This window comes from Psittacula echo, assembly GCF_963264785.1.
Source record: "Psittacula echo genome assembly, chromosome: 6".
NCBI lineage: Eukaryota > Metazoa > Chordata > Aves > Psittaciformes > Psittacidae > Psittacula > Psittacula echo.
This window is the reverse complement of record NC_137743.1, coordinates 65303969-65325067: the sequence shown is the minus strand read 5'-3', so window position 1 is coordinate 65325067 and position 21099 is coordinate 65303969. Positions and strand designations below refer to the sequence as shown.

Here is a 21099-nt window from a genome sequence, read left to right as displayed (position 1 = left end):
AGCACTTTCCAGAAATGTGCGTGCCAATTCCCTGGGTTTCAGAGCATTCAGTGGCAATATGTCATAAATATAGCTTCTGCACATTAATAAACTAAAATATATTCAAGCATACAAAAAATGGGCTTTGAATGCCCAATAAAAACAGAAGTGAGGGAGCCAAGAACTTGGGCAATAATTTGCTTAACTTGGTTACACCCTGAATAGAGAAGTGGTAAAAATTTAAAAACACACTAGCTGACGTTCATTATGGCAGCTGAATAAAGGCGTGCCTTAATTTCTACTGCTGTCCATGCTTACCTGTCATAGAATCAGAATCAACTAGGTTGGAAAAGACCTTTAAGATCATCAAGTCCAACCTTTACCACAGGATGTTCCTTTCTGCACTGCTAATAAACCCAGCTAAGTACACCTAGTAACAGAACCTTTGATTTAGCCTCACAGTCACTTTTACAACTGTTGCACAAATACAGTTAATTAATCTGAAGAATAACATTTCTCCACCTGAGACTCTCTTTGGTTTGCGTATTTTAACTGACACTTGGTCTGCTGCCTTTAGACTGTGCAGGCGGCACTGGATAAGGCCAGAGAAGGGCGTACCTGCATTGTCATTGCCCACCGCCTGTCCACGATCCAGAATGCAGATATCATCGCTGTGATGTCACAAGGAATCATCATTGAAAGGGGCACTCATGATGAACTGATGGCAATGGAAGGAGCTTACTACAAGCTTGTTACCACTGGAGCCCCAATTAGCTGAGCCACTGTGATTCTAATTGTGAAAAATGGCTTTTCTTTGTTGGACCCCACTGTGCTACAAAATGCTCTACAACATTGTGAGTTCTGTGTACCCTAAATGCATGTAGCTTTCTGCATCAAGCACACTTGTCAGGCAAATGCAGGGGACTAAGCACAGGCTGATGTATTCAGGAAGTAGCTTAGCCCACTGCTAAGGGCAAAAAAGCCTGAAAATGGGCAAGATCCTTGCTGAGGAATTGCCACCACCTGCAGTCAGACTACACAGTCCCGTCTTTCCTCAACTAACTATCAGGGACACCTCTGCTCTACTGCTCTGAAAACTGCCACTTTTCTAGGTAAGCTATATGAGTAAGAAATAATCCTGAGAATGCTGCTGTGTATCTAAAAGGATCAAATCTCTCCTAACGTTTGGTCTGCAGAGGACTACAACAGTCACCCTTACTGTGCTGTGGGTACAGACCCCCACCCTTACACCCCTTCAATTCTTACCTGTCAGGCTGGGCTTCTGCTGTGTGCCATGACAGCACTAATGCATTGGCACCATGAGCCTGGTCTGGCTGTGCCCCTTCAAAAAAACCCTGTACTTACAAAGAAGGCAGCTCTGTACAAGTAAGGAAGGCAATCAAGGTGAAGAACAGAAGCTGGTGAGGATCATTTGCCCTACACTCTCACCACTGATCAAAACTGTCAAATAGGTTTTGAATAGGAATAAATGCTTTAGTTAAATCACTGTAAAATCCAACAGTTAATGATCACAGTTATTTAAATCACTTCTATAGAGATGGTCATGGATGATATGTCCTCTTTTTTTTCAGAAGGAAAGACAGTGATGAGTATTTTTACAGAAATCATAAGTATGTTCAGTAAAGGTGGAACAAATAGCCATAATTAGGTCTTAAACAGAGCTGATAAATAGAGGCACAATTAATTCAGAAATGACAAAGGTCAGGAAGGATCTTCTGGCAGAAGCTTGTCTCTGTGTTATAAGGTCTGCATGTTTCTCTGAAATATGTTATTGGTTATTGTCTGCAGGACAACAGGACTCTTCCCTTTAGTGACATTTAGGGCCTTGGAGACAAAGCAGAGACAGAAAGTCTAAGTTTCTGTCAAAATTTAGATCTTAAATTTAAATCTTTGAATCATAGAGTATTAACTGGAAAAGTCATTCTCCATGTCCTAAAAGCTGCAGCTGCGAGGAGAAGGGTTCACCCACTTTAGAACAAATCTCAGCACAACTGAGTTCCTTATAAATCTACACCACAATACCAACTGCTGCAAACTTGAATGGAGCTGTAAGGGTGAACACTTTATTAGGATACATCCCTTAATTCCGGACAGAAAGAAACAATTTCAACTTTTGTACAACTCCATTAATAGAATTACTTCAACAGACAAGCTGAACTCACATAGCTGACACTGAAATACTGTTTTGGCAAGGAAATCTGTGTTTTAACCTTTAACTGCAAATGGAAGAGGAAGCTGAATTATTTGGCTCATGGTTTAATCTTTTTAGCCTTTTTATGTTTCATAACAATAATTAGTTGGACGGCTCAGGACTGAAACTATTGACAGGGTGACTATGAATAACCTATTGACATACCTGTAAGACATTTAATTTATATTAGGCCATGGAAAAATAACAACTTTATTAAAAACTACAATGATGATGTACTTTGTAATCCATAATACTTTTTGCACAAAGCACACAACTTCTGAGACCCAAATTATACCAATAAATTGTATTTTTTTTACTGGCTCTTGTGTTTTAGTGCTTCACCTCTTACCCTTCAGACAAGCAGATGAGTATCTTGCAGCAGGTAACAAGTATTTCTGTGATTTTGGATCATATCTGTCACAAGGGTCTGCTGTACAGGACAGAGCTGTTGAGAAGGCCAATGCAACTAGACTAGCCCCTGCCTCCAAAGGAGCCTCCCATCTCCTTGCCAGGAGCACAGCCACATGGGCACCATTCTTGGTTTTAGTAATGTTTTAACAGCTGTAGAAAGAATAACAGGTGGTTCAGACAGGAAATGATCTTTGTTCCTTTCCCTGAAGAACTGAAGTTGCAGGCAGAATTAACAGGACACCAAGAAAGCAAGTGAAAACCCGTATCTTCTCACATGTCTGTACAGTGCCTTGAACAATACTGCAGAAATACTTGTTGTCATCTTACATTTATAGTTGTGTCTATCCTAACAAACAGAAGGACAGACCCTCATGTGGTAGGAACTTAGAAATGTGATGTCTGCTCATAACTCCCATCTTAAAACAGCCAACCCTGCTAGCAGGCCCAAGCACTGCAGGAAGAGGCAGAGACAGCTGTGCACAAAGAATCCCCTACTGTTGGTCAGGAGAGAGGCACAGGATACCCAGACCAACCTAGAGTTTTGTGATGCCTCTGTAGGCCACCTCACCAGCAGGGAATAACAAAGCACAGAGCAACCTGAACATGAGAGAAATCAATGTCATAGCTGTCTTCGTACTTCATTATTTGCTTCTAGTCCCATTAGCTTAATAATTTTGCTTAAGGAGTCACAATTATAGAACAGAGTGGTTTCAGGACACCTGCCATGGGAAAAAAGGGGTTCAGAGAGCCATTTAAGAAGATATCCGGAGATGCATAAAGCACAGTACTCCTCAGACTGTTAAAACCAGATGATTAATTTTCTTAAGGCAGTCTTAGCAGGCACTTGAGTAAGGATGCCTGTTTCAGATTTGCTTCTGTAATTTGTACCATGTTCATTCCTAAGGGCCAACTCAAACTATTCATCTATTTTCCCAATTACTTAAGATTCTTTCAATTTCAATTATCACACACCTAACTGGAAGTCTAGAAACAATATCATGCTTACATCTTTTAAGCCTTACTGCTATCAGATCATACATACGCTGCCCTCATTACAGCTTTACGCTGCTTGTATACTATGTCTTATGAGATGGCATCAGCAAAATACTGCTTAAAGATTCTGCACTGGAAATGAATATGCAACAGTATATGCTAAATAATGAATAAAAAAGGAAAATACCTGCCTTTATTTAGAATATCCATTTTATATAGCAATCTATATATTTAACATATCAGTTACTCATGTGCTTAGGTAAACAAAGCTGACAAGAATATAAACTTGCAGTGACAGTCTGCAATCACATTGTCATGATTTACTCAGCTGCTACCAGCGATTCAGGTGTGTGACTTGACTTGACCTGAGAGAACTAGACTAATTTACCTTTGCAATACAGGAACTTGAACAACATTCTCAAGGTGATATGCTGAGACAATTTCATTATTGACAACGTTCTTAATTTGTTGCTTTGCGCAGATGCACAGAATCCAAAGATTTGTTACACCATATTTATGCATTTTCAACATTAAAGGTGTAATCTGTATCAGTCATGATTTATGTGACTGCTTTCAAAAGGTAGAAATAACAAAAACCACACAGTAATGCAAGAATATAGTCTACAGAGTCTAATCAAAATAAACATTCAGTATTTTTCATCATCTGGCTTAATCAGAAGCTGTTTTGCTCAGGAAGCTCAATAAGTTAACTCTGAAGTCTTGTTTATAACTATGCCGGCCTTTTTCACAGTGTACAGCTGTAGAGTTGGAGGGGATGTGATACTATCACACCCTTCTCTAGCAGTTTAACACACAATTATCTATCTATCTATCTATCTATCTCTCTCTCTATATATATATATAAAATTAAATACTGAGTATCACTATGTACAATTGAGGCTCAAAGCATCATCTAGCTGGAGATGGATAGAACTAAAAGACCACCAAGTAGCTACATAAAGCTAATTGATTATACTTTGAAACTTCGTTATGACCCATAGTATTGGGTCATTTCTAACCATACTGCAGTGTGGTTGCAATATTTCTAGGGAAAAACATATCAGCAATTAGTATTTCTGAGCTGGCCAGGTCATTCTTCAATGCACTGATGTTGGATGCACTAGTTACTTACCAGAAGCACATCAAAGATGCAGTGGCATCCCCTTGGAATAAAATAAGTTGGCAAAACTGCCTTTTGTTGAGGGTTCTTGACCAGTTCATATCCATTCCCCCATCGCTAACCATCTGGAAACTCTATCTAATTAGATTTCTTTTCAGTTTTCCTCATTAATGAGTGGACACAGTATGGAACCAAGGCAACTACAGTCAGAGGCATAGCTGCACTCTTACAAAAAGAGAGAATGTAGAACAAATATTCAGTATGAGTAGGTATCTTAAAGAAATTATACAGCTGCAGTGTAGCTAAAGAAGCAGCTATACACACCACACGGAAACTTATCTTACAGCTATTTTTACCTCTGCAGCTTGTGATGAACATTTCAGAATTAATTCCGAGACCTAAGCCAAAGAGTGCGCCTAAATTCCTCACCAGTCCAGCAAATGGAGTTGTGTCAATGTTTATCCAGTCTGGGTTGGCACACCACTTCTTGGCCTTCGGAACAGACCATAGCAAGTCAATATCAAGAAGCTTGAGGACTAGATAAAAGCCAAGGGCAAAGATGAAAAGAAACAAGATTGTCTTGATGTATATTCCCAAGCTTGCTGTCTGAATAGCAGGTGTATGCTCAAATGCTTCTGCCACCAGAATGCCTGCAGATTAGAAACTCAGTGTTATAGGGAATAATTTATTTGTACTTCGAAGAAGCACTTTTTATAGTGCCTCTGTAGAACTTGACTTTGGAAGAGATGTATTTTCATATAGAAAATAGGTAAGTATAGATACACATACAATTTACCATTTCTGTAGTACAGTACAAAGCTTTTTTTCCCACTCAAAAATGCTAATTTGAAAAAAAACCAATTCAGTACCAAGCACTATATGACTTTGGTATGAGGCACTACTTAGGTTGTCATTTGGGAGGTGCAGTCAGGCCTATCAAAGATTTAAATTAGAACATTCCTTTTCCAAAAGAGTTCCTCACTCAAAGACTGGCCGCAGCAATGCAGAATTCAACACCAGTTCCAACAGAAGCTTTGAGTGCTGAAGGAAAAGACACAGAACATCCCTCTCTCTTACTCATTTTATCCTGGTTATGAAAAGGGAGAGCTGGACTGCAGGCTCTCAGCCAGTGCCCCCCAGGCTGCTATGCATCCATAAAAAAGAATGGGAGCAGGCAGCCTCCACTCAATGCTCTGCTCAAGACCCTCCTCAAGATCAAATAAACACTAGAGAGATTGTTCATAGTTTGAACTCCCTAAATACCAATTTGAAACATGTTTAAGTAACTCTGCAAGACATTCATTAGCTTCTTAAATCACTCTGGGGAGTCTGCACTGCTAGTTTGCCTTTTTCTGTTTTGCTCCAGGCCTCTGGTTCCATGCCTGCCCACATTGCATACAAGGTAGTTTATGCCTGGACACCATTTGAGGTGAACCACATAGCTTCCCCCTAAGAGGGCCAGATAAAGATCAGGTGCAGCCACACCAGCTGGAGCTAGCCTGTGGTAGTGTGCAGCATCAAATGGCACATGGCCAAGGTCTCTCTCCTCATGTCAATTACAAAGACAGTAGATACCTCACAAATTTTACCATTAGTCTATCATCATCATCATCACATCCTTCTGGAGAGGTAAGAACACCACTAGAGCTGCAAGCTAAGGAGCACTACTAAAAAGCTCTCGCCATCTCTCATACTTTGTTTTTCTCAGATTTTGCATACACATTGAAAAGAAAAACCTAGCAGCATTACCAGCAAATACTCCAATAACAACTTGATGAGGGAAATGCGTTGCTATGAATACTCTTGAGATGCACACACTGATCTGGATAATCCAAAAAATACTCCAGAGGAATGACCATGTCAGTCTAAAACGGAAAAATAAGACAAAATTTCACCTACTAATTTACACCAGGCCCCTTTCTGTCAGGCTCATATTTTTATCAAGCAGAGGGTGACAAGTAGAAAAGTTTACAATCAGGTGAGTAAAAACCAGAAGTCGGTACTAAAACATTACCAAGTGTTTGCTCTTGCAGCCATATCTATGGCTGCAGGAACACACCCCACTACTTTTAGTTCTAAGACACCACCATGGTTTTAGTGATAAAAGTCATCAATGGTGAGTTAAATTAGCCCTAGTACCTTGAACATATTTCTTATCATGAAGTCATATCTAAACGAAAAAGTTCAATTATTTGATGACAAAATTCACATCACATGGGAACAACCTTAGAAAGAACAGCCATCAAAGCAGTTATAAGAGTTCCCCACACAGTTGAACAACATGTTGCACTGACCTTCGCCAACTTTATGCACATTTGCTTTAAAATGGGCCAAGGCAGCATCCATCAAAGCAGTAAATTTATGCATTAACCAAAAGGTGCAACACATAAAGACAACAGAATTCAAGATTTTCAACACTGAAGACATGACACAACTTTTACTAGGAGCTAATAGAGACATTTTATGCAGTGACTGTAAGTTAATAAACACCAAGCTATACAAATGGATAAATCCTTTTAATATTCTTTTTCTTTAGCTGAAGCAGACCATAATAAATGGTTGGTTTGTCGTTTTGCGGTGGTTTGGTTTTTTGGTGGTGGTTGTTTCTTTTTTTGTGTGTGTGTGTGTTTTTTTTGTTGGTTGGTTGGTTTTTTACAAGCTGGACAGAGCAGACTTTGAGCATTTGGTTAAAATAAGTCCATTAAAACCAGAGCATAAAGATAAAGAAACATCTGCATGAGTTAGAATAGCAGAGACACTGACCTGTGAAGGCTAACTGCTGATTTATCTTTCCATCTAACTGTGTAGCTAAGTGCTGCAGTGACCATTACATACCAGACACAAGAAGATCCCATGGCATGTCCGGATGGGCTTCCTAGTGAAAACAAAAAGGAAATATTTCCATAACATTTGTCATATAGAAAATGTCTACTGGTAGTTCCTCAGGCACCTAATCATGCAGAAAGAGAATGGCTAGCAAAGGCTTAAAGAATATCAACTACTTCTCAAAAGCTATTTTTTCAGAAGACTCATCCAAAGGAATCATAGAATTATAGAATCACAGAATAGTTTGTCTGAAATCAAGTTGATAACAGCTTAACCATCTTATACTCCTGTCTGGATTGGAAAGCATAGTATTGTTCTTACTTAGCTTTGGATTGTGATTGTGCATTAAAAAAAGCATCTAGGGGTCTCTTAGGGCTTGTAAGATAGAAGTTACATATGAGGATTGGATGAAATAGGTTTTGAATGGGCTAGCTCATAATTAGGCGTGCAACAGAGATTTACCTCTTTATAACATTCTAAATTATCAGTACAACTTCAGATGGCCCTTCCAAATTGCCTTTTGTTTGCTTTGTCAATTACCATGGCATTAGCAATTGAGATTATGATCTGTGTCTCATTAGTAATATTACAGGTAATTAACATTTTAGGTAGTTTTGTAATGAATTTAGAACTGTGTCTGAAGTGTGATGGAAGAACTGCGTCTTTATGCTTTACTTGGACTTATTTTACAAATTCTAAGGTAGTGTACAATCTCAAATAGCTTGGAAACATTATTAGTGGAACTGGCACACGAAATGATGCTGTAACATACCGAATAATGGCTGTATTCACAGTAGTCTGTAACAGGGAACACACTCTCAAAGAGATCAGTAGTGATTTCTTTTTAGTCCAGATATAACAATACTTGTGTAATTTGTTTTAATCTAATGAATCAAATTTTAAGTTTGCTGGAAACAATATGAAACCATAGAGAAGTTCCTACAACCATGGAAATCACCAAAATACAAAGTATGCTGGCATGATGCAAGGAAAGCAATTCCTAAAATTACTTCTTTTCCCCTGTTCACCAGGAAAGGAGAAAAAAATTAGATTATTGGAATCTGTCTATACCACTTTTACAGCTTGGCTTTCTGTCAAGACAAAAGAGAAGTAAAACGGACAGGGTTATTTCATGAGCAGAAGAAACGATTTTGGCTGAAGAATGTGTTATGATCCAGCACTATGTAGTAGCTTGCAAAGAAAAAGAATATTTCAATGAAGCAGCAAAGCTGGAATGTTTAGGGAGGACAAGCACAATCATTCCTGGCTCCCTGCACTTATTTTTGGTACTCTGCTTGGCAGTATCTTTAGTAGTCAAGCTACCAACTATATTGTTCATTTCAGAACAGATGCACACTTCTAAACCTTACAATGGAACAAACATCACTGATAAGGAAACCATAATGTTGTATATCAGCACTGGGAAAGTTTTTTTGTTGTCATCGAGGAAAATGTAATTTAGGAAAAACATTTCATAGCTCATCTGCAAATTACTGACTAGAAGCAGCATCAACTCCAGTTTAAGTTTATGTTCTCAAAAATCTTACAAATACCAGAGAAAAGATGGCTGTGGTTTTTTAGTTCAGTTCATTCCAGAAGTACAAACCAAACTCGGCTCCTACATTGCTTGCCATGTAGTCATATAAACAGTTCCTTCAGCTTTGCCTTTTGCTGAGCCGCAGAATTTGGGGTTAGCAGCATTTGGATATGCCTTTGTCACACCTGCAGCTGCTTCTCTAGTCTTTTCATGTAAGCTGCACATTTTAAAAGTGTGTGAAGTACAGTGTAGGCTCAGACACTGACTGTGTGCACCTAACAGCTGTGCAGACTTCACCTCCTCTTGTTAATGAGGGAAAGGTGCCTGAGATATTGTTGATAGTCAAAGGCAAATCTGGAGGTGGGAGAAAATGTGGCCATTATAAGAAAATCAGGAATCAGTATGACAGTTGTACCCACTGGACAGAAACAGGAATGACTTGTTACTTCAGAAAGAAAATAATGGGAAAAAAGAACTTCTGACTCAATGAATCAAAATGAAACACACTGGTTCCTTAGCCAGGACTTGGAATGACAAGGTTCTGAACGGGCTCAGTTCTGAGGGCTTTTGAAAACATCTGAAGGAATTTAATACTTCAGGTTAGGTCCCAAATAAATTCACCTGAAACAGACTGCAGATCACATATAGACCAGGCATTATGAAACCTGCCTGGTACAAGTGCTTAAGCTTCTAGTTCAATATTACAATGGGATATAATGCAAGATATTGTTAACAAAATACAGCTCTGCAAACCCCTTAAAAGCTTGCAGTGGCACTCACGAGGCACTCAGCACATTCATTTCCACAGTCAATATTTTCTTGTAAAAGGAATTAAACTAAATTCAGTCAGCTCCAAGCAAGTTTACCTTATTTCATGTTAGGCAGGGTTGCACAAGCTCATTTAACTTGAGCAATATTGCAGAGAAGAAAATAAGATTAAAAAAGTGAAAATACATCATAAAGGTGCATTTTTTCTTAAGAATTCCACACCACACCCCCCCCCACTTTGTACACATAAGTGTTCGCCCTCCATTCAGTGCCAGTGTCTGGTTCTGCAAAGAGAGGTTCCATTTCCACTTCTGGTATATTACATGATCGATTGTTGACACTATTGTTATTTACTCTGAACGCCTACTACCTCTTTATGGTTTGAATAATCATTGCAATAGTGCACAAGCCCTCAAACTCAATGGCCCCCAGTCTGTTTTGGAACACTCTTAGACAATGTGGTATTTGTCTTCTCACGCTGATGTCATTGACACTGCAACTGCTCCTAAAAATAATCTATCAAAGCAGGCGAATCACACTTTTTGAACCCATGACACAGGTTTTGTAATTCCTCTCAGATATGCTGGTTCATGCTAGTAGGGTTTACTTTTAAAGCAAAACTATCACATTTTATTTATTCCTTTTTCTTTTCCTGTGTTTTGCTGCTATTTTAGACATGAGCTCCAAGATTTATACAAGTCACACCCTCTCCCCGCAAAAGCCACTATCTGTATTAAATGTGCCAATGTAATCTCAAATATTTCTTACCTGGTCCAGTTTCACATGTTATAGGAAACTGTTCAAGGCACGGGCTTGACTGATTGGGATAAATCATTGTTTCTTGCACCCACCAGTAGGGGCGATGGCCAAATAAAATCCTGACCGAAAAAAAGAGAGGCAGAAACACAGTAAAAATATTTGTATGTGAGAAGGCCTCAGTAAAGCATGATAAATACTCTTACAAGGAATACAAAGAGCTATACTGCCAAAATTATTCTGTAATAGTTCTATATGATGTTCTTGCCTTATCAAAATGTCATTTCAAACATATGTTAAATATCTTCATTGTGAATTCCTGTTTAACAATTACAGGGCAAAGCCTACTAGTACATTATTCAAAGAAAGTTTTCTAAGCTTGAGGCACATATAGTAACCATCATTAAAAATACCATATTTTAAAATAAATCCAACTTCTTACCATTTAAATATGAGGTTGAACCAATCACCAATGACTGCCACCCATATCATTTTAGTACCAACCACTTGGTTGAGCTGAAACCAAAGAGGAAAATAAATTGAGAATATATTCCGGGGATCACCAATGTGTGACATAAAATTAAGCAAATCCTGGTAAGCCCTGTAGTCCCTCTGTAAATGCTGAATGATAAGCACACCATTGCTATGAAGGAGATCCATCTTAATGGATTAAACTGTACTTGAAATAGTAAAGTTCCTTTAAACTTAGGTTTCTAGTGATGGAGAACAAGAACCACGGAGGGGAGCTATTAAAAAATGAGAGCAGGTGATTGACGTTGCCTTTATATTCTATCAGCACCCTGTACCCAGCCATTCCTAGAACACGTGGCTCCCAAGCACCAGGTAACCACATGAGTCTGTTAGCACTGGAAAGCTTTTGTTTGCAAATTGTAATTGGAGGAAGCTAAGTGAAGTATGTGCTGAGCAGCAGCAAATTGCGGGGAAAGTTTTGTGGAAACACAATGTGTAACTTACGCAATTCTCTCTGTGAACAGTTGGAACATGTTTGCTTGAATTTTCTCACAGTTCATTTCTCCGCAAGATGGACATCAGTAATGTGTATACTTCATTAAGTGTTGCCTGTATAAAGGATAGAAAGAATACACAATTAATTGGTCTTTGCAGAGCTGTCATCAAAGCTGTACATTTCACTTCAAAATAGAATGTGGCTACCATGCTGTGACTAATACTTTGCACAACATATTTTCAGTCATGGAAAATAAAGCTAGCCACCATACACCAATAATGCTGCTGAGATCTAGATTCTCTCTTAAAGCAGCAATATTCTCAAAGCACTGAAAAACAATTGATTCCTTTATACAAGAGGCCACATTATTTCAGGGCACAATGCAGATGAAGCTTAGTCTACAAGTCATCTCAATCAGTATTGTCATTCTTGCATGCGGCTTACACCAGGCAAGTCATACACACCTCTGCTAGAAGGAGCTGAAGCCCAACCTCCTGCAAGCCCCCTTCTTGCTACCCAGGCTGGCAGAAATCGCCCTGCTGGGCAAACCAGAGCAAGCCTGGGAGCAGATGATGAGGAGTATTTCCCTGAAGCATTCCCTAATGAAGCACTTAGGCTCTCCAGGGCAAACAGCCAAGGGGCAACTGAGATTCTCCCAGATAGCAGGATTTTAAGAGTATACAGCAAACAACATATTAGCACATGAGATTTATCAATATTAGTACTAATAACTGTAGCACAAGAAAAGCTTATGTTAGTTTGTGAGGCGGCTACATGAAAAATTTTTTTCCAGATAAGATTAAATGGATACCAAGAGTCTGATGATACCATCATTTGATATCATCGGAGCAAGAAGAAAACTTCAGTTCTTTATCAGGCTCCAATATTCAGGCATATTAATACCTTTTAATAAAGATTATCTATGTATCTGCAACAATTAAAATCAGAAAAACAAAATCAGCTGTATATGTGCACTGCACACCTCCCTACTGCTTTCTGCACTGCACTTAAACTACACAAGCTGTGGAGACAAAGATATAAACTACTTAATTGGTTTTGCTGAAGAGAGACTTAGCAGCTTAACCTAGCTTTATGACGTGTGGTCAGGGAAGTCACATGGAAACATTAAGCAGATTCAGCAAAGAAGGCATGACAATTAAATGGACTTAGAAGACCTCTCTTCCCGACACAATCTCGCATTTACTTCAGCTACTTGCATTTACTTTAGCTATTAATAGTCTGGTTTTAGAAACTTTTTAGCAGATTTTAATCCTATATATGTTTATTGCTACCCACTGCATTGAGCCAGGTAGAAAACCTTAGAGTTAAAAAGTGATTTAAAATTATATGCACTGTTTCTGAAGAACTACTACAACATTTTTGTGTACATTGACTGAATTACTCACTTCCACTGGTATCACCTGATTTCAAGGAAAATCCTTCCAAAGCCGAAATTTCAGGATATTTCAACAATCAGTTTCTCCTAACTTTTTAGCTGCAAATATCTGGGGAGGTTTGTTTCTTGCTAACCAAAGCTGTATAGCTTATAGCACTGCAGGGTGTCCAGCAAGGGAACTGTCATATAAATAAAACTGATGGAATTTATTTTCTCTCTCCCAGTTCTTTCCCAAGAATGTACTTGCTTAGAAACATCTCTCTCTCAAGTAACTTGTTATACCTTATTACTAGAAAAAATGTCCTTTTGCCACATTTTTTTGTCTGCAAAAGTATTTCTCCTTTGAAGATAAACAGGACTTAGAATAACAATTAAAAAAGAAAAAAAAAAAAATCACTCTTTTGTGCATGTTTGGGCTTAGTATGCAAAAATGTGAAGAATCTGAGGTTTTCTTGTGTTTATCAGTCTCGATTATAGAGAATAATTTGTATAAATGTCAAGCCATTTGGTGGCCGAGTAAGTCATCTTCTAGTACATAGTTAAAACAGCAACTGTAATGATGTTAAGTCTAAATAACTATTGTTCCATTAGGAAAAATATTTTGCAACAAATAAGTTTCCATCAAAAGTCAATTTAATCTCCTCAGGAGAGTCTACCAAGTAATAAAATAGATCACTTTACAGTCTCTCTTTAATGCCACCATTGTTACTCAATAGTATCAGAAAAATTGCCTCTCTGACACAGGATGTGCAGAACCATCATCACAGGAACTTTTTGCATGTTTTTTAATTTATAAATACAAATCCACCCACCCACATTATCTGCTGGGATAGTGCTGCACCTGCTCAGGCTGAACTCTTCTTCAGCTAGAACCACTCAGGCACACTTTGGTTCTCCAGAAACTTTGTTAATACAACATGTGAAGGTATGCCTTGGCAATGTTTCAGTGAAGTAACCTCTTCTAGTTTAAATGCTAAAGGCCTCCTGCTACTGATTTTCTTGATTATCTTTCTGCTTATATAGAAAGATAAGCACTTAGACATAACGCAGACTAATAGCAAACATAAACAATCTCCAGTTTTCTCTTAAGTTATTTCTGTTTCAAAAGCTCCTATACCCACGTTAAGACATACCAGAGGAGTCATGTTACTAAAAGACGTTTAAAAAAACCCAACCAAATCCAAATCTGCAAACAGAAAGCAGGAAGTTTTGGGAACAGGTAAACAGGTTTCTGTGCGAGCAGGAGTTCAGGTGATGCTCTCACTGTGCCTGGAAGCACAACGGAGTGTGCTTCATCCAAGAGGCTGTCAACAACTGACATGCAAGTCATCTCTTGTCCTATGATATTTCACAACCTATAAAAGTCTGAAGCATTAAAGACCTTCCTATCTCTAATAACCAAAGATGGCAAAATGTCTTGAAATATTATATTTAATAACTTCTTTAAACTAATAAAAAAGAAATAGTCCCTCAAAAGGCTTCCCCCCTCCCTTTTTTTATGAAAAGCACTGCAAAATGCTTCTGTAATACACTTAGTATTTCAAACTTACTTGGGATATTATATGAAATAAAACTATCTGCTGTATTTTAGAACACTGAATTGTGAGGAAAAACAGTGCTCTGTACAAAACGGTCAGAATGTGCATGCAATTAAGTTTCTAAATCAAAGCTTTGTTTTGTTTTGATATTACAGAACCAAGGTTTGACCTTCACATAATCAAATAAATTATTAGTGCAAAGCAAAAACCTTTAAAACCCTACCTGTTCATTATAAAAAGTTTTTAATTAATTAGTATTTTCTTGATATATTTTGTTTGCCAAGACATACAAAACCAGAGACTATCCGAAACTTTATATATGTTTGATGAAAATGTAGGAACAAGAATCATGCTGATGATCCACTGAAGGGAGGATAAACTGTTTACTGCTGCTTTACACCTACATATTAGAGCAAATATTACATAACGGGTATCAGATGTTGTTAAGCAAATGTTTGCAAGGGAAGGAAAAGCCATCAAAGCAAACATTTTCTAAAACACTGTTAATGGAGGCCTATGTGCTGGGCCTAACTTTCTGGTACATTATGCTTAGTTAATTGAACAATAACATTAACTTCTACATCAGTGTTTCCATTGGCACTGGAGCAGCAACAAGGATTAAGCAGCAATTTAGTAAGTTCACAAGCACACTGTATACAACAGCTGACAGCTATTTTCTTAGCTATGACTATTTTCCAAATGGAATACTGAGAAGATATATCTTAATTTTAGATTTAGAAAAAGAACCTTTCAAGAAGCTCTTTCCTTCTTTGTTTCTACATTTCATTCCCTCAAGCATTCCTCATTGGACCCAGGTGGCCCTAGTTAAGGTCAGGCTTTCTTTAGGGTTGGACTGGCCAGTAGAGGTTTAGCAAATACTAACCTGAAACAGCTGCCTTCTCTTGGTTCTTCCATCTTAATCTAATCCTCCTAGTTAGCACACTGTCATCATTCCTTGCTATAAAGTTCACTATGCAAATACAGGAAATTAACAAACCTTCTGTTTGCAATACAGTAACTGCCACACCTTAATACTTGCTTATATTTGTGCATGTCTGTATGTGTAAGCATAAATGATACAAACAATGCATAGAATACAATTCTGGCGTGTTCACAGAAAAGTCACATCTAAGGAATTCTAGTTACTGTAAGTATGAATAGCTACTTTTTAGAAATCACAGGCAACCTAGAGTTCCAACAGTGAACAACAATCCTTCAAGCTCCATAAACTGCAAGCAGAAATGGAGTCTGGACCCACAAGGGCAACACTGCATCTTTTTGTTCCTTTTCATTTAACATCACTGCTTTGTTTATTGCCATTCTCTAATCCCTGAAATTAGCCTCAAGCCAGCCTTAGAGCAGTGAGGTCAGAAACCTACCCAAAGAACATGCTGAGTCTGTTTATTAGCACCAGCTCTTCAATTTTGTGTTCCTTTAGCAGTTTCCACTGAAGCTGCAGTAGCTCTCCAACCCTGAACTATAGTTCTCATTTACCACTTCACCCAGCTCTGGAATAGCCCTGTATAGACTCTGAGATAGCAATAAAATAAAGCAAGAAATCCTGGTTGGCAGTAGCTTGCCCTTAAGCTTGACTGCAGGTTAATTGTCACTCTGCTGCTGTCCTTGTACATCTCTGGACTTGAAGTTTAACTGAGTACCCCTGGGTTACAAAGACACCCCTGAGGAGCTGGCACGTGCAGAAAAGGGTTACACGGTACATTTACAGTGTCTCCAGCAAAACTTTTAGCGCTAAAACCAGGGTAAATCACTATGGAAACTTCATACATCCATGACCACCCTGTTAGCCTGCTAACAGGAATTGAGGGGGAAAAAGTAAAACAGAACAAGTGCCTGGGCTAGAGTTACTGCAAGGTTAGGTGCTAGTGTTCCTGATTACAGACCGTCCTTAATCAGACCTAACAGAGGATTTTAGCAGCATATGACCTGTACTAGTTTAGGTCATGAGGCTACATTTCTGTTTATGTATTACGTTCATGACTAAGTTACCTAAGTACGTTGCGGGAATAACCTTAACGCTGGAAATAAGTTCTAACTTCACAGGAAAGTAAAGAAGCTAACCTGCTCCCCGGTTCAAGCCTGACTTCGTTCAGTACGGAACCGTAAACCGCACAAATCGCGCCAGGCTTTCCCCATCGATCGGCCTCGCTCCCCGCCGCGGCAGGCAGCACAACCGCCACCCTTCAGCAGTCCCTGAGAACACGTCATAATCCAAACAGACACTTCCCGGGGGAAGGTGGCCGACTTACAGCTGCTTCGCCCTCGCAGCACCGGCACAGACCCCCACCGCAAACCCCAAACGGTTCCATAGCTGCGCCACCCAACCCCACTCGTCATGGCAGCTCCGCCTCTCTCCAGGATGGACCGTTACCTCAGTGACGCCCCACAACTCCCAGCACACCCTGCGCCTCCAGCCTCAACTAAGCATAACCAAACCAATCAGCAGCCCGCTTGTTGCCAGGCGGGCAGAAGCGGTGCCCAGTTAGGAAGCAGCTATTGAGGAGGCGGGAAGATGTTGGCGGTTTAAAAGCTGATGGTTACAGTGGCCTCGGTGTTCCGCCTCTCGTGCCGCCTAGGTTCTCAGGCAGGGCTCAGCTCGGTAGTGCATCCCCGTACTGCATCACAGGGATAGCCGCTGCTGTCAACTCGTCGGACAAAGAAGGCGGTAAGCCCCGCGGGAGAACGGCGAAGGGGTGGGAGCGCCTGGTGGGGTCGAGGCGAGGCGCTGCCGGATCCCGCGAGCGGCTGCCGGTACCGCGACAATCCCGAACACAACGCAGTGCAGGGCCTCCTCTTGACGCATCGCTGGTAGAGAAGCAGAAGAAAAGCAGCTCCCGCTGTTAACTGCTTATTGTAACGGTAACAGCAAAAACAAGCTACGGGAAGAGGCCTTAACAACCTGAAGGGATAAAATCAGCGTTGAAGGTTTATCCTGTGACTGTAATCTGCTGCGATTGGCTTGGGTGTTCTGGTACTGCATTTACTCACTGACATGTTTGTTGTAGCACGATGGCCAATGTAAAGGGAGAAGATGAAATCGCCTTCTTCGAAAGAGAAATAGAAGATTTTTGCACTGAATTACGAAGCATTGTGAGTGAACAAATCACTCAGAGTCGAGCACTGAGAGATTCATGCAGGGAGTTCATAAAAGCACTTTCAGGTAAAAAGGCTCTGTGTTCCTCTTACCTCTGCTTTTTTCAAATTACCATCATGCTTAAGATAACTGAAATAATTTTTCATTTCAGAGAAATGGTCCAAGAAGCTGAAAGAAATGGACCTGATGATTGATAAAATTCAGGAGTATAGCAATGGTACAGTATGGTGGTTGATTCATTGTGTCTAATATTTCTAAAGTTAACTTACAGCTGAATAATGTTTAACTTCCCATTTTAAAAGGTAACAACTTCAGAATGAAAGGAGAATTAAAAGCAAACATATTTGGTTGGTTACAGGATGTAAATTGCAAGTCAAAAGCAATTTGTTGGAAAACTTCCTTCCTGATGCAAATAAATAAAGGTCTAGTAGAAGTTTTCTGTAGACTGGTCTTGGGTGCCTATGTATTTAAAACAACAAAGCATCAGAACTTGTTGACTGCAATAGGAAAAACAAGTTAAATTGCTTAGTAAAGTTAAATATTGTGAGGATTTTTTACACCTTTTCCATGTTGGCAATAGAATATAGTCAGTCTATCAGTGTAGGATTAACGTCTTTGAATTTGTAGTTAAACCTCAGAATATCAGGCAAAAATAATTGCAACTCTACTATCAGTGTTTCTCTTCCTTGCTTTCTATCAATTTGCCTGTGTACAGGATCCACAATCCTCGTGCTTTGAAGATGTGTATAGTGCTGGCACCAGAAACAAATTGCATCTGATTGAAGAGTCAGAGGAGCCCACTACTCAGTAGCTTCTCTTCTGAATAACTTTCAGCTTTTATTTGCTGCTTTTAGTATAATTATGCTGACTTCACTCTTTGAGGTAGCATGCTTTTAACTGGGTTTTACTCAAATAAGTAATCTCAAACTATATAGCTGAGTGCTAAATATCAGGGACCTAATTAATCAACTGTATATGTTCATATTTACTTGCCTCTTTTCAGAGATGATCCAGCTGAGCCAATGCATATCAGAAAATGAAGGGCACTTGACAGAAATAAAATCTATGCTTAATCAAGAAAAGCAGCAAAACAAGGACTTGACTGACAGCGTTCAAGAGCTTAAAGAACAGATGAAGAAGGAAAGTAAGCAAGCAAAGGATGAATACATTTTCTTGATTAGAGGAGGAATTGTTTTCAACAGTTGTTTTTGATAGGTTTTTCTACTGTTTCAAACACTTTTTTTTTTTTTAATGTGCTTGTTTCACATTTACTTTGGTATTTATGGTGGCTTTTAAAATTCTACCAATAGCTTCTAATCCCAAAAGCATTGAAGAGAGAAAAGAACAACTATGCAAGTTGAAAACATTCTATGAAGAGAGGCTTGGACTGGAGATACGCAGAACGCACAGTAAGTTTCCATGTGCAATAATACAATATGGTTAATGTTGGATTGTGCAGTGAAGAACATCCTAGCTTAGACAACTGAAGAGTTGTCTTAGTTCAGGTATTACCACTGTCTCTCAAATGGCAAAATACAGTATGTTAAAATGCATTTGTCTTTCAAAGAGACTAGGGTTGCTTATCTTGTACGTGTTCTACAAATATTAATTAAAATTGTAGCTTCACATCATGATTTTTTTAGTCATCATTGTGACCCTCCAGCAGAGGGTATAATGGTGTTTGTATTTGCTTTAGATGAACAATTACAGTTTATATTCAGACACATCGACCACAAAGATCCTGACAAACCATATGTGTGTACCTTTTCCATAAATGAACAAGGAGATTATGAAGGTATGTGAATTTTAACTATTTAAGCAGATTCTGATGCCCCTATTTGGGAAAAAAAAAAAAGGAAGGGGAAGGGGAATGAAGTGCCATTTAGTTATAACCTTTATCTTCCAATTTTTGAGTGATAAATTTAGCAATAGTAATATTTTTTTTAAAAATGTAGCTTCTCTTGTTAATGTGCATGAAATACAACTGCTTCACTCCCCTCCAGTTGCGGAGTTGCGTTTATTCTGTGTCAAGCAAAGCAGGAGAGAGATGCACAGAGAAACAGATATGTTGGTTGTAGTCTGTTGCTCCTTCCCTTAATGTTAAAATGAGTGTTTATGCTGACAGGCATAGTTCAGGTTAGTTTAGAAGTCTAGAAGACAGGAGAAACTAGATTCCCTGTTAACTGAGGGGGAGCCCTTACAGTTGTTTGACATAGGAGAAAGACTAAAACTTGAAATCTACCATTCCCCCTCTGTAAGGGGGCCTTTCAGCTCTTAAAGCTGGTTTTGCAACATGGATCTTACTTCAGTTAGGAAGAACAGTAGCAGTAATTTCAGTACTGTGCTGAGTACTGTCTAGACAAATACTACTGTTGCTTTGCTGTGCCCTGGATCGTATAGATTTCTGGTTTTATTAATTCAAGTCTAATCTGTGCTGAAGCTAAAAGGTTATCACATGCTGGGCTACATAGGTTTTCAATCTGCGTTCCTGCAGAGCAGCGAAAATGTTTAGGAATGTGTTTCAATTTTTGAGCAGGCTATGGATTACTGGGAATTGCTGTAACAATTCAAGCAGGAGCACAGCACTGGATTGGGAAGCTTAGAAATGAAACAAGAATGTGTGGTGTTTGAGGCTTTGTCTGCTGAAAGAAAATGATTTAATGGGCTAATGAGGAAGCTAAAAAATACAAAGATAAACTGCATTTGTATTTCATAGGTGTGGAAAAACACTAAAACAATTTTTTTTTTTTTATAATAGTCTAATCTTTTGGAAATTCATGTTGTTTTAGTGACTTCCTGTAATCCTCCTCTGGACTGTATTGCAGAGCTCCAACTCAAAGTGAGAGAAACTAACAATTTTTCTGCGATGGTTGCCAACATCAGAAAAGCTTTTGTTGCTTTATCTTGTAAACAGTCTACATAAAACAAGTGTATACCTCTCTTTTCTTTTCTTCATCTATTGTGAAAATATGTAATTACTTGTGTCTAATTTCTCAATAAAAAAAATAAGGAAAATGGTATTTTAGTCCACTATTATGGAGAGACATGTTGGATTATTCTTTGAATAACAGTGTAGTTATTTGCTTAACTGAATGGCTCCAGTCATGTATGTTTTGATCCACTAGCAAATAATGATGTAATGACCTCTTTTTAGCTAGCTCAGGAAGACATTAAAAAGTATTTTCTGTAATACATGCATAAAAGCATCTTTCAGGTTTGTGCGTGGCTGGAATAGGCCTGACACCTACCAAAATGATGCAGTGGAGCTCAGCTATTAGTGCAGTTACCTGTGTCACAGGTAACTTAAATTTTACCATCTTGGACTCTCCAGTGTTATGGCTCATTTTCATGTATGTAAATCATGGTTTTTATTTTTTTTTGTCTGTCAAGCTATATATTTTCTTGTCTATTCTTGTCTGGGTGTCTGTTTACGTTTTAGTAACAAAACCATTTGATGTACATGCTCTTCTTGAATAAAGCTTTC

The 21099-nt window shown here is 38.8% G+C and overlaps 3 protein-coding genes across 12 annotated transcripts in view; 2 read left to right on the top strand and 1 right to left on the bottom strand.

Annotated features, from left to right (window-relative positions):
* Positions 1-768, top strand: part of ABCB11 (ATP binding cassette subfamily B member 11) — a gene marked incomplete at its 5' end in the record, with an annotated part of 48958 nt that extends 48190 nt beyond the window's left edge. The window contains one exon of the mRNA XM_080621935.1: positions 557-768. Within this exon, the coding sequence (XP_080478061.1) occupies positions 557-757 (201 nt within the window). The 3' untranslated portion in view covers positions 758-768. The remainder of the gene's footprint in view (positions 1-556) is intronic.
* Positions 769-16909, bottom strand: G6PC2 (glucose-6-phosphatase catalytic subunit 2; the record flags this gene model as incomplete). Of its 10 annotated transcripts, none has more annotated exons than XM_080621944.1 (8): positions 772-5365; positions 6465-6580; positions 7479-7590; positions 10615-10724; positions 11045-11118; positions 11578-11682; positions 15387-15473; positions 16893-16909. In XM_080621944.1, 5 exons carry the CDS (start codon positions 11092-11094, stop codon positions 4854-4856), a joined length of 900 nt encoding a protein of 299 aa, XP_080478070.1. In that variant the 3' UTR covers positions 772-4853. The 10 variants fall into 10 exon arrangements, 9 of the variants coding, with proteins under 9 accessions (XP_080478063.1, XP_080478070.1, XP_080478068.1 ...); XM_080621942.1 differs by lacking the exon at positions 16893-16909 and adding an exon at positions 16583-16876; XM_080621943.1 differs by lacking the exons at positions 15387-15473; positions 16893-16909 and adding exons at positions 15883-16033; positions 16771-16793.
* Positions 16910-17530: 621 nt separating this feature from the next.
* On the top strand, positions 17531-20730 carry SPC25 (SPC25 component of NDC80 kinetochore complex; the record flags this gene model as incomplete). The annotated part of the gene is made up of 5 exons (XM_080622029.1): positions 17531-17681; positions 17767-17858; positions 18621-18759; positions 19312-19410; positions 20405-20730. 5 exons carry the CDS (start codon positions 17531-17533, stop codon positions 20536-20538), a joined length of 615 nt encoding a protein of 204 aa, XP_080478155.1. The 3' UTR covers positions 20539-20730.
* Positions 20731-21099: the final 369 nt, after the last annotated feature.